Source organism: Abramis brama (assembly GCF_963993115.1).
Source record: "Abramis brama genome assembly, chromosome: 2".
Classification (NCBI taxonomy): domain Eukaryota; kingdom Metazoa; phylum Chordata; class Actinopteri; order Cypriniformes; family Leuciscidae; genus Abramis; species Abramis brama.
The window spans coordinates 4926221-4943327 of record NC_139964.1 but is presented as its reverse complement, the minus strand read 5'-3'; the positions used below and the strand labels follow the sequence as shown (position 1 = coordinate 4943327).

Sequence of the window (17107 nt, the reverse complement as noted above, 5' to 3'; positions counted from 1 at the left end):
ATTCTCCTTATTTATACTCAATATAACATTGCTGAATGCTTTTTTGTTGTTGTTGATAATATTCCAAGAATGTTAAGGTTAACATTTCAGCAAATATAGATAACATCATAAGGGATTTTGTCCTATGAACATTTTCTGTCAAACTACGAGAACATTCATCAAGACAAGAATGTTGTTCCCAGAAGTTTTTCTGTCAACATCATAATCACACATATCAAATATTAACAAAGTTATAAGAGCATTCTATAAATGTTTTTTTTAAAGAACAATTTATCTTAACATTTACAAAGCATGTTAGCTTGGCATCTAATGAATCATAATAAGAGAAGTTCACATTCTACCTTCTTCGGTGTGTGTTCTGCATCAGGCTGAGGTTTAAACTGATCACAGTCCATTTCTGTGCACAACAACAGCAGAGATCAAATTGAGTCAATAGCAAACACTCACCAACGTCTATAAGAACAACCTAAAAACTGCATCGGTGCATCTAAAATGAAGCGAATAATAGTTTGCCCAGCTGCTATAACACTCACCGGTGCATTTTGACTGGTTGTTGCCGTAGTTACTGTAACCCTTGTGACATTCGCAGGAGTAGCCGCCTGGATGATTTTTGCACACTGCATTTGTGCCGCAAAAATATGGATCTTTACACTCATTGATGTCTGTGAGAGAGAGAGAAAAGATGAGTGAGAGAACATTTTCTGTGCTGTTCGAGTTATTTTAAAATAGTCTAGGTTATGGGAAGATGTGTTGTCCCATCAAACTGACCATATTTTAAGTTGGCGGGTCAATTTGACCCATTTTGATTTTTTTGAGTTGTCGGAAACACTATTTGATGCTTTTCTTGAAAATGTGTGACTTTTTCTCATTTAGGGTCATGAAAATACCAGCAAAATATCAACATACAATCACTGCCTTAATCAGTGAGTCATTGAATTTCGTTCAAAAAGCAGATTCATTCAGTAACGAAACACACTGTGTGTTGATCGGAGACATGTAAGCTCTCTGTTGACTACTCTGTTGACGCTACAATAGTCAAAATTATTATTTAGTGTTTTTATCACATTAAAAGAGATAATGCTATAAACAGCCAAAATTGTGTTTCGTGATAGCAGAAGGATCAGATATTTAAGCAAATCACAAGTTTTATTTTTCAAAATGTATCACTGTCTAAGTAGATAATGCCTATGAATAATACTTTTCATTATATTAATGTCCAAATATTGCTTCCCAGATAATGTGATTTTCAGGCTGTAAAACTGAAGTCATTTCAAGGGCTGAAAATATGAAGACATAGGATTTGAACAGAAATATTTTACAGGCCTTGGTTTTGGGACACATTCTTGATATAGACAAGGTTTGAACAAAATCTGAGACAGTGCAACAACAACCAGTAATCCCATTTCAACCCAGAAGACTCTGACAGTGCACCTGCCCTACCTGATAAATAGCCTATGTTAATTGAAAAAAAATTATGTATTTTATTGCCAAGACATTTACCTTTATCTACTGGAATAGAGCTGTGTAAATATTGCATAAGGCCATCCTCAACCTTACAGTCGGCTACTTGTGTGACACTCCATCTGACACGATTTCTGTTCAGCAATCAGCGATTGTTGTTATGCACTGGGCTGACGTTTGCAGGTTTTAAGTTGCGGGTAGTTAACATTACAGTTACTGTGCTGTAACTTTGGCTATGTTCACTGCATACTCCACAAATGAACGTGCCATAACGGACATGCAATACTAACATTACATTATCACACCAAGTACTCAGTCACTAATGGCCCTTTCAGACAGGACACAGAATGCGCTGTGCTATGACACCCATTTATTTCAATAGCTTGCGCCGCGTGAGGACATTTTGTTGCTGGGTCGACCAAAGCGGAGCACAGCATTGGCGAGCTCGCGCACACGCCACGGTCAAAGTTAAAAATAGTTCGCCTTTTGCCAGTGACGATTACCCGCGCGGCCAATAAAAACGGGGCATCCAAATCGCTCTGTGTCTGAAGGGTTACATTTTATTTCTCCATTTAATAAACAAACTATTCAGTCAGATAGGTATTTGTTGCGAACGAAATACAGTTACAATTTCAAGCATTTTATCCAAAATTTAAGCACTTTTCAAACCTTGAAAACAAAACATCAAAATTCAAGCATTTTCAAGGATTTCAAGCACCCATACGAACCCTGTCGTCTATATCTGACAGAGGGGAAAGACAGCATTTGGCATGAATTATAATTTTAGTATACTTTTTAAACTGATTACAGTCCATTTCTGTGCACAACAACATCAGAGATCAAAATAAGCCAATAGCAAACACTCACCAACGTCTATAAGAACAACCTAAAAACTGAATAGGTGCATCTAAAATGAAGCGAATAATAGTTTGCCCTGCTGCTATAACACTCACCGGTGCATTTTGACTGGTTGTTGCCGTAGTTACTGTAACCCGGGTCACATTCGCAGGTGTAGCCGCCTGGATGATTTTTGCACACTGCATTTGTGCCGCAAACATCTGAACCTTTACACTCATTGATGTCTGTGAGAGAGAGAGAAAAGATGAGTGAGAGAACATTTTCTGTGCTGTTCGAGTTATTTTAAAATAGTCTAGGTTATGGGAAGATGTGTTGTCCCATCAAAATGACCATATTTTTGAGTTGTCGGAAACACTATTTAACCTATGATGCTTTTCTTGAAAATGTGTGACTTTTTCTCATTAAGGGTCATGAAAATACCAGCAAAGTGTCAACACACAATCACTGCCTTAATCAGTGAGTCATTGAATTTCGTTCAAAAAGCAGACTCATTCAGTAACGAAACACACTGTGTGTTGATCGGAGACATGTAAGCTCTCTGTCGTCTGTTAACCCCAGTGGAAAACACTGTGTCTGCTCGTCCCCAAGTGGACAAATACACTCGTAAGAGCTAGGGATGCACCGATATGAAAATTTTGGCCGATATCGATAACCGATAATTCTTAATATTTAAAAGCCCATAGCTGATATATTGGCCGACAAAATTAAATCCAAATTTTTATATAATTTTCGAGAGCCTGATTACAAGTGACCGGAGTGACCTCCTTTTCATGGTCCTTCGAGCCGGAGCCATTGACGACCAGTGGAGATGTCCAGTCACTCCTTGCCTTCGTTACTTCAGCGTCCTCACCGCCAAACCCCGTGCGTCCTGTACGCTATGATGACTACGTCATGGAATATGGTCAGCGGCCATGACCTCCTGCTGAAGCAACAGAGCACAGACCTATTGAAGCTACTACTCTAACCATGTGTCACATCTACAGAGTTCTTGCGAGCCAGTACGATCCTCTTGGCTATTTCCTCCCCTGCACAACAAGAGCCAAGATCATTGTCCAGCACCTGTGGGCAAAGGCAAGAGAATGGGATGACCCAAACCTTCCATACAACATCCTAGAAGCCTGGCTTTCCTGGGAAGGAGAACTCCCTAATCTCTCCTCAATAGTACTGCCCCGTTGTCTCATCCATTGGACAGTAGACACCCCCTCAGCCATCCAAGACCTGCACATCTTCTGCGTTGCGTCAGAGCAGTCTTATGGCGCAGGTCGCCTACATGTGCACTGAAGATGGTCAGCAGTTGATTACGTATATCCTTCCTAATGGCGAGGTCCCGTGTTGCGCCATCTATCCCTCGACTTGAACTGTGCGCAGCCATCACTGGAGCTCAACTGTTCAACCTCCTCCAAACAGAGCTCACCCTCAACATCAGACAGAGCCTATAGAGCAGGGATAGGCAACTCCGGTCCTGGAGGGCCACTGTCCTGCAGAGTTTAGCTTCAGCCCTGATAGAAACTCACCTGCCTGTATCTATCTAGTAATCCTGAAAACACTGATTGCCTTGTTCAGGTGTGTTTAATTAGGGCTGAAGCTAAACTCTGCAGGACAGTGGCCCTCCAGGACCGGAGTTGCCTATCCCTGCTATAGAGCTACGTAAACCGTTTCTGTGGTGCCGTATTTCTTGGCCAAAATCCCTCCATCTCTGAACCTATCCAGTTCAGCACCTTTCATGATCTCCTTGACTCTACCACTGCCTCCCATCATGGGGTGGCAGAGCCTCCTGCAACACCATCGGCAGCAACCTACCTTGATGCAGAGATTGCCAACCTAAGACAGACCCAGCTGGATTCCTTTGGAAATGATCTGGCATGCCTTCAGACCCACAAACTGCTTTGTCGTAACCTTCCACCTACTCGAATGAGACCTGACACTGGATCTAGTTCCGGAGCAAGGGAGAGAAGACGACTGGAATGTGGAAGGGGTTTCCCTGACCTTACTAGTGACCTAAAAACTGCATCGGTGCATCTAAAATGAAGTAAATAATAGTTTGCCCTGCTGCTATAACACTCACCGCTGCATCTAAACTGGTTGTTGCCGTAGTTACTGTAACCCTTGTGACATTCGCAGGAGTAGCCGCCTGGATGATTTTTGCACTCTGCATTTGTGCCGCAAAAATATGGATCTTTACACTCATTGATGTCTGTGAGAGAGAGAGAAAAGATGAGTGAGAGAACATTTTCTGTGCTGTTCGAGTTATTTTAAAATAGTCTAGGTTATGGTAAGATGTGCTGTCCCATCAAACTGACCATATTTTAAGTTGGCGGGTCAATTTGACCCATTTTGATTTTTTTGTTGTTGTCGGAAACACTATTTAACCTATGATGCTTTTCTTGAAAATTTGTGACTTTTCTCATTTAGGCCATATCCACACTCATACGTTTTCGTTTGAAAACGTATATTTTTCTCTCCGTTTTGGCCTTCCGTCCACACTGAGACTGCGTTTTTATTAATGAAAACAAAGCTTTTTGAAAACACACTCCAAAGTGGATACATTTGAAAACGCCGTTTTCACGTTGTAGTGTGGACTGTGAAACTGGTGGTATTTAAAAACGATGACGTAAATTTAGTCATGTGACGCATGTTGTACCAAGATGGACTCCTCAATCCCACAATCCTCTTTCATACCATAACACGGTCCTGTTTCGGTGATCCTTCCAAACCCGTTATTACAGATGCATAGGAAACCTCCATCTGTATTTACACAATTGGAGTTAACTTCACACACACTCGGAAGCGTTGCACACTCATCTGCAAAAGAGAAGGAAACATGGCATTACAAACTTAGAAGACTAGATCACAACAATTATAAAAAAATTGTACTGACATTCAAACATCAAAACGTCATTGCAATCATACTTTTGCACTATAATTAAATTAAATCACAAGTTACTTTACCAGCATATTTGTTATTAACAAATTTATATCCAAAGGCACATCCACTACATGACAGCAGAAAGAGACCTGGGAAGAGAAAGAAAATGCAGCATAACTCATATAAACTATATTCATATGTTGCTGTCTACTAGGGATTTTAACCGATGACCGTTTGACCGATGGTTGACCGTATCAACGTTAACCGATCAAAGTTGTCGGTAGTCGGTAAAAAAAAAAAAAAAGTGATCTCTAAATTAGGCTATTACAGACAGTGGACTAAACGCTAGGGCTGGTCCAAATACCATTTTTTTGAGCTTCGGTAGTAATGAACATCGAATATTCGAAGCTTCGGAGAGAGGGTGCTGAACATATTCTTCTCTCTAATAAAGGCAGGAATCTCTATGTGTAGGCCTATGTATGTCCGTTTGCATTTTGATTATTTCGAGAACCATTCATCCAATCGACTTCACAAGGGAGTGCAGTGTCGCATTTGGTGCAATATAGATGGACACGCGAGACGTGACACGTTCAGAATTAATAAACTTTTAGTAAACTACAGAACTACCTCACGCGGGCAGGCTTATATGCTCCGAGAACGGACTAGTGATATAAAACGCACTAGTGATATAAAACGCACACACACAGGTCTGTTAACTTAAGCAATACTTTTAAGGTAGTCTAATATTTTTCTGACTAACAAATTACTGACACAGTAAAGGGTAGATTTAAATAAAGAAAAACGAAATTTAAATAAAGAAAAACGAAATTTAAATAAAGAAAAAACTAAATTTAAATAAAGAAAAACTAAATTTAAATAAAGAAAAACGAAATTGTTAAATTAAAAACTAGATTAATTTAGATTGATAATAACGGGTAAAAAGGCTAATTCATTTTGTTTCTATTATTCTATTTTCCACAATGTCAAAGCAACGCAGCTTAACCCAAAACACAAGTTCAGGCATGCACTTCGGTCCATACAAACTCCGCTGTTCTGCGCTCTAGCCAGAGCTGGAACACTTATTAGGTGTCGGTTCTATTTCTAGCATGCACGCGTTTTCCGTGTGGCTCACGCAGACAGTGTGCAAACTCCAACCTGTTAACATGGGAGCCGAAATAAAAACGGACACGCCACGCAGCCAGTGCAGTGTGTCACTGGCCTTATTCAAGCGCGAATGAGAACCGTTTTGCGGGGGATCCCAGGTGTGCAAAAAACAAAAAACAAAAAAACGAATATTCGAATGTCAAATTTTCCAATCAAATACCAACCCACCGAACGAAAATTCGGGTCCAGCCCTAAACGCTACTACAGTTAGCCATCTCATTCCAAGATCTTTTTGTGTGAAGTGAACAAATCCCTCACACTCAATTTTTCATAACTCGCCTGTTTAAACGCCTTTATTTTCAACGCGATCACCTTGTACCCAAACCATTTCGAAACTAAGGAGCCATTTGTCCTCCGATTACATACAAGCTCCTCGGCGTCGCGTTTGCGGGACTCATGTTTCGCGCTGTAGGGGATTTTAAAAAAGTGACGTGAGTGGAAGGGCGGTGCCGGGCCAGTGTGTGTGTGAGTGGGAGGCAGAGCGGCAGAGAGATACGACAGAGTTGCGAAATTGCAGGCGCGGCTCGAAATGGCTGTTATTCCAAATAGCGTAGCATATTTTAAACTAATCGGTTAACCGGTTTCAACCGGCTAATGAGGCTCGGTGGTCGGTCAAGAATTTTTTTCGTTTTCGCCATCCCTACTGTCTACACAATGCTGAACATCATTAAATGGGTATGCAGCCAAACCGCATTGATGATTATAAATCTGACTAATTATGTTGTGGAAAACATACAAAAATCTTACTATATTTGTGTCTGTGCTTTAATCCTCCTGGCTTTTGAGGCACGCGCTCGATACATTCCTCCACAGAAACGCGCGTTATCACAATTTAAAATTTAAAGGTCCCGTGACATGGATTATTTTATTATTTTATAATGTTTCCTGGGGTGCCCTTATAATGTTAGTATGTTTTTAAGATCAAAAATTTTAATAATTTAGAAATAAAAGGCATTTTTTCCTAGCCTGATATTAGCCTCTGATTTGAACACTCTGTTTGAAGGGGTGTGGCTGCTGTGAGACTTCAGTGTAAACGCCCACTGCTGTGATTGGCTGCTGTGAGACGTCAGTGTAAACGCCCACTGCTGTGATTGGCTGCTGTGAGACTTCAGTGTAAACGCCCACTGCTGTGATTGGCTGTGAGACTTCAGTGTAAACGCCCACTGCTGTGATTGGCTGTGAGACTTCAGTGTAAACGCCCACTGCTGTGATTGGCTGCTGTGAGACTTCAGTGTAAACGCCCACTGCTGTGATTGGCTGTGAGACTTCAGTGTAAAGGCCCCTGCTGTGATTGGCTGCTGTGAGACTTCAGTGTAAACGCCCACTGCTGTGATTGGCTGCTGTGAGACTTCAGTGTAAACGCCCACTGCTGTGATTGGCTGTGAGACTTCAGTGTAAACGCCCACTGCTGTCATTGGCTGTGAGACTTCAGTGTAAACGCCCACTGCTGTGATTGGCTGCTGTGAGACTTCAGTGTAAACGCCCACTGCTGTGATTGGCTATGAGACTTCAGTGTAAACGCCCACTGCTGTGATTGGCTGCTGTGAGACTTCAGTGTAAACGCCCACTGCTGTGATTGGCTGTGAGACTTCAGTGTAAACGCCCACTGCTGTGATTGGCTGCTGTGAGACTTCAGTGTAAACGCCCACTGCTGTCATTGGCTGTGAGACTTCAGTGTAAACGCCCACTGCTGTGATTGGCTGCTGTGAGACTTCAGTGTAAACGCCCACTGCTGTGATTGGCTGTGAGACTTCAGTGTAAACGCCCACTGCTGTGATTGGCTGCTGTGAGACTTCAGTGTAAACGCCCACTGCTGTGATTGGCTGCTGTGAGACTTCAGTGTAAACGCCCACTGCTGTGATTGGCTGCTGTGAGACTTCAGTGTAAACGCCCACTGCTGTGATTGGCTGCTGTGAGACGTCAGTGTAAACGCCCACTGCTGTGATTGGCTGCTGTGAGACTTCAGTGTAAACGCCCACTGCTGTGATTGGCTGTGAGACTTCAGTGTAAACGCCCACTGCTGTGATTGGCTGCTGTGAGACTTCAGTGTAAACGCCCACTGCTGTGATTGGCTGTGAGACTTCAGTGTAAAGGCCCCTGCTGTGATTGGCTGCTGTGAGACTTCAGTGTAAACGCCCACTGCTGTGATTGGCTGTGAGACTTCAGTGTAAACGCCCACTGCTGTGATTGGCTGTGAGACTTCAGTGTAAACGCCCACTGCTGTGATTGGCTGTGAGACTTCGGTGTAAACGCCCACTGCTGTGATTGGCTGCTGTGAGACTTCAGTGTAAACGCCCACTGCTGTCATTGGCTGTGAGACTTCAGTGTAAACGCCCACTGCTGTGATTGGCTGCTGTGAGACTTCAGTGTAAACGCCCACTGCTGTGATTGGCTGCTGTGAGACTTCAGTGTAAACGCCCACTGCTGTGATTGGCTGCTGTGAGACTTCAGTGTAAACGCCCACTGCTGTGATTGGCTGTGAGACTTCAGTGTAAACGCCCACTGCTGTGATTGGCTGCTGTGAGACTTCAGTGTAAACGCCCACTGCTGTGATTGGCTGCTGTGAGACGTCAGTGTAAACGCCCACTGCTGTGATTGGCTGCTGTGAGACTTCAGTGTAAACGCCCACTGCTGTGATTGGCTGCTGTGAGACTTCAGTGTAAACGCCCACTGCTGTGATTGGCTGTTGAGAGACTTCAGTGTAAACGCCCACTGCTGTGATTGGCTGCTGTGAGACTTCAGTGTAAACGCCCACTGCTGGGATTGGCTGTTGAGAGACTTCAGTGTAAACGCCCACTGCTGTGATTGGCTGTGAGACTTCAGTGTAAACGCCCACTGCTGTGATTGGCTGCTGAGAGACTTCAGTGTAAATGCCCACTGCTGTGATTGGCTGTGAGACTTCAGTGTAAACTCCCACTGCTGTGATTGGCTGCTGTGAGACTTCAGTGTAAACACCCACTGCTGTGATTGGCTGCTGTGAGACTTCAGTGTAAACGCCCACTGCTGTGATTGGCTGTGAGACTTCAGTGTAAACGCCTACTGCTGTGATTGGCTGTGAGACTTCAGTGTAAACGCCCACTGCTGTGATTGGCTGCTGAGAGACTTCAGTGTAAACGCCCACTGCTGTGATTGGCTGTGAGACTTCAGTGTAAACGCTCACTGCTGTGATTGGCTGTGAGACTTCAGTGTAAACGCCCACTGCTGTAATTGGCTGCTAAGAGACTTCAGTGTAAACGCCCACTGCTGTGATTGGCTGCTGTGAGACTTCAGTGTAAACGCCCACTGCTGTGATTGGCTGCTGAGAGACTTCAGTGTAAATGCCCACTGCTGTGATTGGCTGTGAGACTTCAGTGTAAACGCCCACTGCTGTGATTGGCTGTGAGACTTCAGTGTAAACTCCCACTGCTGTGATTGGCTGCTGTGAGACTTCAGTGTAAACATCCACTGCTGTGATTGGCTGTTGTGAGACTTCAGTGTAAACGCCCACTGCTGTGATTGGCTGCTGTGAGACTTCAGTGTAAACGCCCACTGCTGTGATTGGCTGCTGTGAGACGTCAGTGTAAACGCCCACTGCTGTGGTTGGCTGCTGTGAGACTTCAGTGTAAACGCCCACTGCTGTGATTGGCTGCTGTGAGACGTCAGTGTAAACGCCCACTGCTGTGATTGGCTGCTGTGAGACTTCAGTGTAAACGCCCACTGCTGTGATTGGCTGCTGTGAGACTTCAGTGTAAACGCCCACTGCTGTGATTGGCTGCTGTGAGACGTCAGTGTAAACGCCCACTGCTGTGGTTGGCTGCTGTGAGACTTCAGTGTAAACGCCCACTGCTGTGATTGGCTGCTGTGAGACGTCAGTGTAAACGCCCACTGCTGTGGTTGGCTGCTGTGAGACTTCAGTGTAAACGCCCACTGCTGTGATTGGCTGCTGTGAGACGTCAGTGTAAACGCCCACTGCTGTGATTGGCTGCTGTGAGACTTCAGTGTAAACGCCCACTGCTGTGATTGGCTGCTGTGAGACGTCAGTGTAAACGCCCACTGCTGTGGTTGGCTGCTGTGAGACTTCAGTGTAAACGCCCACTGCTGTGATTGGCTGCTGTGAGACGTCAGTGTAAACGCCCACTGCTGTGATTGGCTGCTGTGAGACTTCAGTGTAGGCTTGTGCCGGTATTCGGTAATGCGATAAATCGCGGTAATGAATATGCACGATATTGTTATCGCGGGCACTTCAAAATACCGTGAAAAATAATAGATCCGAATTTATATTTTTAGAACGCGCATTAGCTTATTTTCCATCAACCGCTTGAAGAAACAGTGCGTATATGCTGCGCAGAACTGATGCGCACTCTGATGTAAACAATCCCCACATGTAGAAGCACTGTGTGCACGCAGTGCGCGCCGCCGCTGCCACCGCACTCTAATCCTCACACGAAGAAGAAGCATGGCGGAAGGAGGAACGCTGCCGACAATTTATCCCCCTTCAAAAAGGGTAAAGTCAGAGGTTTGGAAATATTTTGGGTTCCAAAAAAATGCAGAGGGATTGCTGATCGAAGACGGTTTCCCTTTGTGTAAAACATGTGGACGGAAAGTGGCTGCTAAACACGGGAACACGTCTAACATGTTCGCTCATATTCGCGACAACCATCCACTGCAATTCAGGGAGATAAAGGTAAGACACTTCATTTCTCATGCTGAATACCACATAAAACAACTATTTGAAAGACAGGATGGCAAAATTACGTTAACTTATTTCCATTTGCTGCATGTTGCTTGCTTCCACGTAATGTTAGTTTAAGAGTTAGCATGAACTCCACTTGCTACACACTCTCAGAAAAAAAGGTACAATTTTGTACCAAAGAAGGTACAAACCCTTGTCACTGGGGCGGTACCTTTTACTGGTACAAAATTGTACCTTAATATAGAAGAACAAATTTGTTCCATTCCAGTTTGTACCTTAAAGGACATGATTTGTACCATGGGCAACCAAAATGTACCTTTTGTTTTTAAAAACTTGTTGGTACAATATTGTACCTTTTATCAAAGGTACAAATTTGATCTTTTAAGGTACCGCCCCAGTGACAAGCCCCTTTGTACCTTAACTGTGTCAAATTTGTTCCTACGAGAACTATTAAAGGCTATTTTTCTATTGAATAACAAGCACATTCAACAACTGAATCCAAAAGGCATCAATTTAATAATTTCTGTAAATACATATCAAATTCATATGAACATTTGAATACTTTCATTCCAACTTACAGTAAAGTATTTCTTTGTGTAAATACATCAAAGACTTCACAATACAATAAAGACTTAGCAAAATTAACAGAATATCACTTCTTTAAAAAGATTTGAAAGAATTTAAAATGCAAAAATGTTACAGTACATAAAATATATTTTCTCATCTACAACAAAGCTAGACTTGTTTTTTTTCCCCCACTTTTCACACAATACCCTTGCATTTATTTAACTTTTTAAAACACCATCATCCAACCGAACTGCTCGGCAATTTCAGATCCCTCCATTTTTACACTGCTGAAGATTCTCCTCTCACTGAAGACACGTCCAGTCAAGAAGTTCCCAAGATCTGCAGTGGGTTGAGATAGCCGGTTCTTCCTGAACATAATGAAGAATCAATATTAGTAAAGACAGATGTAAATGTATTAAATTTATACTCCCAATGACAAGCTCAAATTTGACTTCTAGACTTAAAGGGATAGTTCACCTAGAACTGAAAATTCTGTCATTTACTCGCACTCAAGTTGTTCCAAATCTGTTTACTTGAACAAAAAAGAAGATATTTTGAGAATCGAAAGTGAAACAGTTGATGGGGCCCCAATTAACTTCCATAGAATATTTTTCATACTATGGAAGTCAATGGGGCCCCATTGACTGTTTCATTTTTTGGGTGAACTACACATCCTTCAACATCTCGTTTGGCATCCATGTAATGTGCTTCTATAACGGATTTCAGCTTAGCCAACCTCAAATAAACAACCTCAACCTGAAAATGATTTTGTTAATTACTCACCCTCATGTCATTTCACACCTATAAGACCTTTGTTCATCTTCGGAACACAAATGAAGATATTTTTAATGAAATTCTGAGAGCTTTCTGTCCTTCCATTGGGAGCAATGCAACTAACACATTCAAGGCCCAGAACGATAGGAAAGACATCATTGAAGTAATCCATGTGACTCCAGTGGTTTAACCAATTTTATGAAGCGGTGCAGGTGCTTTGTTTTAGCAAAAAACACAATTTAACACTTTTAGTAGGGGGAGCACTACGACGCATGCGAATTGTGTTGACTCAAGACCGGGTGTTGTTCCGTGAATGTGCTTTAGATAATATTATTTTGTAAATATAGAGGTAAATTATGCTTCTTTTTTTTTTTTTTGGCAAAACAAAGCTTACATCGCTTCATAAAATTGAGGTGAAACCACTGGAGTCACTTGGATTAGTTTAATGGTGTCTTTACTACCTTTCTGGGGCTTGAATGTTTTAGTTGCGTAGGCTACCAATGGAGGAACAGAAAGCTCTTGGATTTCATAAAAAATATCTTCATTTGTGTTCCGAAGATAAACGATGGTCTTACAGGTTCGGAATGACATGAGGGTGTATAATTAATGACAGAATTAAAAAAAATTGCTGAACTATACCTTTAAGGAATCCTGGAAACACCTTAAATCAACCACAGCATGCATTCGGTCCATTTTCTGGAATAACTGAAATGCAGATAAGAAAACAAGTTTCACACACAAAAAAACTTTCTGCATTTTTACATTTCCCACAAAGTTTTAAATGATTCACTTAAAGCTTCATATAAAATACCCAGAAAAGTAAAATGTTAAACTAATCCATTTGAATTGAGAAGTTTGGTAAAAAATGTCTGAACAGACTACCGCTTAGTATAATAAACAGATTAAATTTAGGATTTTATTCACATTTAAACATTGAACAAACAGAAGCTCGACCGCAGTTGCTTTGACAAGCGAGAACAAACCTCAATGGTTCTTGCGGAAGCTCAAGCGTGCTGCAAAACACACGAGAATGAACATCATCGGTTTTCGCACGTCTAGCAAACATGATTGAGCTTCCGTTTACCGCAACTGATGTGTGAATTGATGTATATTTTTATGTGAATAAAAGCCTAAATTAAATCTGTTCATCATATAAAATGATCGTATCTCTACAGAAAAACTTGGACTAAACTGCTCAATTCAAATTATTTTACGATCTCTTTATTATGGTAGCATTCAGGTATCAAAAGACATTTTGAAATTTAATATGCAAAATGGCAATGTAATATATAAAATGGCAATCTTCTTATTTAAATTTACATTTTCCATACCATATGTGCAATGTTTGGGGCAAAGTGACAATTCAAATTCAATAATATAATTAAATTAGCCATCTCCTACACTTGTTTTAACATATACCGGTAATTTAAACATATTACAAAAATGATTAGAGATGTTTAAAGGCATAATTCACCCAAAATTTAAAAAAACTCTGTCATTAATTATTCACTCTCATGTTGTTCCAAACCTGTAAGACTTTCGTTCATCTTTGGAACACAAATGAAGATCTTTTTAATGAAATCTGAGAGCTTTCTGTCCCCCCATTGACAGTCCATGCAACTAAAACTTTGATGCTTCAAAAAGTTCATAAAGAGATCGTAAGACCAATCCATTTGAATCGAGCAGTTTACCGTAGTTCACATTTTCTGAAGAGACATGATCGCTTTATATGATGAACAGATTTCAGAAGCTCAACCGAACATGCTTGACACGTGAGAACAAACCTCTTTCTCAAACGTGCTGCGCAACACACGAGAATGAACCTCATTTGTTTTCGCATGTCAAGGGAACATGCTAGAGCTTCCTTTTACCGTATTATCTGATGTGAATTGATGAATAAAAGCCTAATTTCAACCTGTTCATCGTAAAGCACAAAATTTAGACTAAAACACTCAATTCATATGGATTAGTTTTACAATCACTTTAGGAACTTTTTAAAGCGTCAAAGTGGTATTTGCTTAGCTGTCTATGGGGGGTCAGAAAGCTCGTAATTGATGAGTAATTGATGAAAGAATTTTCATTTTTGGGTGAACTAACCCTTTAACATGTTCAACGTAAAATTGTAGCAAAATGATCATTTAAATGCTATTTTCCTTAATTGCATTTACACTCACAGTTAAGACACTTATGATTGCATTTTTATTAAATACCCGCGATGAACGTGGCAAAATTCAATCTGGATTTTAAAAAAGGATTCCAAGATGATCATTGCATCAAGTGCCTTAACTTTGAGTGTAAAAGCAACTAGGAAAAATAACCTAAATTATAGTTTTGCTATAATATTTGCTTGAACATTTTAAACATCTAATTTCTGTAATACATTTCATTTTTTATTTTTGAACTTAAAAAATTTTCAATGTATGTTTTAATTTTATGTTAAAGCTAGTGTAGTAATGCAAATTATTATATTATTGATTTTGAATATTTTTTTTGCTCCAGATGTTGCACATATCATATAGAAAATGTTAATATAAATACAGAAATACATTGCCATTTTGCACGTTACATTTCATATTGACATTTGGTACCGGTATGCTAACGTTACCATACTTTGTGAGTGTCAGAGTTTTAGGTGAATATACTTTCAGTTAAGTGACAGAAATCTTTCAGAGTTCATTTGAAGTGCAGTTACTGTGCTTTATCAAGATTGACATCACTCTGTCATTATGGCAAACATTTTGTCTTAGAAATATAAATTCAACCTCATCAGAAAAAAGAATATCATAAGATTAAGAAACTCAAATAACACATTGTACTGATACTTGCCTCACAGCTGAGGACGCAGGAAGACTTTCAGATGACCAGCACTGACAGTTTACCATGCAGTTTACCCCATCATGATCTAAAAATCAAAGACACATTAGCTGAGTATATGACATGTAACTTTATATTACTTAGGACAGAATCAGGTAATCGCATTCAAAAACAGAACGAGTGATCAACTATTTTATCTGCGCACTGTTCGTTGGCGCTCAATCACGTTGTTCCAAAACCGCATACAGTATTGTGGACTAATGTAAAGTAGGCTACACCAGCATGGCACCTCTGGTTGAGCATTCATTTACAACAATGTTTTAAATGTGAACTTACGACACAGAAACTCAATTGCTTTAAAACATATGCAGACGGCTATCACTGACTGGATTCGTACAATTAAGCTATTTAACGTTACACTCGCTATTATCATGTTGAGTAGCTGTAACGTTTTATACATTTTATTTGGTTAAACATAAACATAAAACCCACCTTTGAATTTCCTCTTCTCTTCGTCTTATAATTCGAGTCCAGCCACTAAAGTACTTCTGACGAGGGCGAAGCCATGGCTTGTGGTGGTGCTCCGGGCTCGTAATCTGCTTCGCGAAGTTCCCGCTCTCCGGTCTATTTGAAAATGCAGTAACGGCTGCAGCAACCTTGGGCAATCAGTTTCATGTCGCCTAATAGCAAAGTTAACATTTAACAGTTAACGTTATGGTGGATAATGGAGAACAAACGCCATATATTGTACACGTGATGACTTAATAATAGTCAATAATTGCATTAAAAAAATTAAAAAGTGTAACGTTATAACTTACAAGTCAAATGGCTAAAAAGCATTTGGAGCAAAGCAACTCGCTAAAATAACGTTAAGTGGCTGAAACATTTATATTTTAGACTTGTGAACTAAATATATACATAAATTATCAGAACTCACCTTTAAATTTCGTCTTCAAGTTTGATAAAATAATCTCGACCGCGCTGCAGTGTGTAATGTTAGCCTGTGCTGCTTCCCGCTGTCAATTCGGAAATTTCCGTGGCTGAAGCGATTTCGACCAATCAGTGTCTTGTTGCTATGCAAAATACTCAACACAGCAACCAATCATGAATGAAACAGTAATTTGGTCCATCACTGTACCCTTGATGTGAGAACAATTATGTACCTTCATTTCAATTGTACCTTAACAGGTACCAAACAGTATCATCAGTGGTCTTTCCTGTACCATTAAAGGTACTATTATTGAAAAGGTACAAAACTGTTCTTTGAGGAACATTATTTGTACCACCGTGTACCTTTTTTTCTGAGAGTGCACTTAAGTTTGAGTCTCGTATTTTAACAACAAAATACAATACTCAGCTAAAAGTAAGTTCTGTAATTAATAATGGAAGTTAGGCAGAATAATTTGAATTTTAAGTTAAAAAAGGAATGCAAAACAATCATACATTTTCACACAGTGCGAGTAAACTTGATGTTTACAAGAGAGTACAAGTAAAGTGCAAAACTTAAGCTCATCATCGTGTGTTTTCTATTACTAAAATCTAGTATGAAATGACAGATGCATTTAGTTGAAAGTTGGAACTTGGGTTATTTTTAATCTAAAAACAAAAAAACGAAAATTTACTTTGCTTGTATTCTCTGTCTGAACAGCATCTTTTATTTAAATTATCAGAGGTATGAAGTAATATTTTTCATTCCTATTTTACAGAGTGGCCATGCATCTAGCAGTGCTGGTTCATCTTCAGCTGAAGCCATCGTTCAGCCAACAGTTCAAGAGGCATTCCAGCATCAGGCTTCATATGGACCTTCATCTCACCGGGCCAAGGAAATCAATCATGCCATAGCATACTGTATTGCTAAAGACATGATCCCCATTTACACAGTAGCAAAACCAGGATTTCTGAAACTGATGAAGACAACAGTTCCACTTTAC

At 40.6% G+C, this 17107-nt stretch overlaps 1 protein-coding gene and 1 long non-coding RNA gene across 2 annotated transcripts in view; both read right to left on the bottom strand.

Moving 5' to 3' along the window:
* LOC311073029 (adhesion G protein-coupled receptor E5-like) overlaps positions 1 to 17107 on the bottom strand; it is a 32075-nt gene that overhangs the window by 9963 nt on the left and 5005 nt on the right. Inside the window, exons 2-7 of the mRNA XM_084098434.1 lie at positions 5269 to 5334; positions 4999 to 5121; positions 4385 to 4513; positions 2415 to 2543; positions 534 to 662; positions 342 to 397 (exon numbers count right to left, since the gene is read on the bottom strand). Of these exons, the coding sequence (XP_083954560.1) occupies positions 342 to 397; positions 534 to 662; positions 2415 to 2543; positions 4385 to 4513; positions 4999 to 5121; positions 5269 to 5334 (632 nt within the window). The remainder of the gene's footprint in view (positions 1 to 341; positions 398 to 533; positions 663 to 2414; positions 2544 to 4384; positions 4514 to 4998; positions 5122 to 5268; positions 5335 to 17107) is intronic.
* On the bottom strand, positions 11519 to 16865 carry LOC311073041. The gene is made up of 5 exons (XR_014604105.1): positions 16114 to 16865; positions 15669 to 15856; positions 15189 to 15264; positions 13002 to 13067; positions 11519 to 11956 (listed from the first exon to the last, which is right to left on the bottom strand). It is a non-coding gene; the product is annotated as an uncharacterized lncRNA (long non-coding RNA).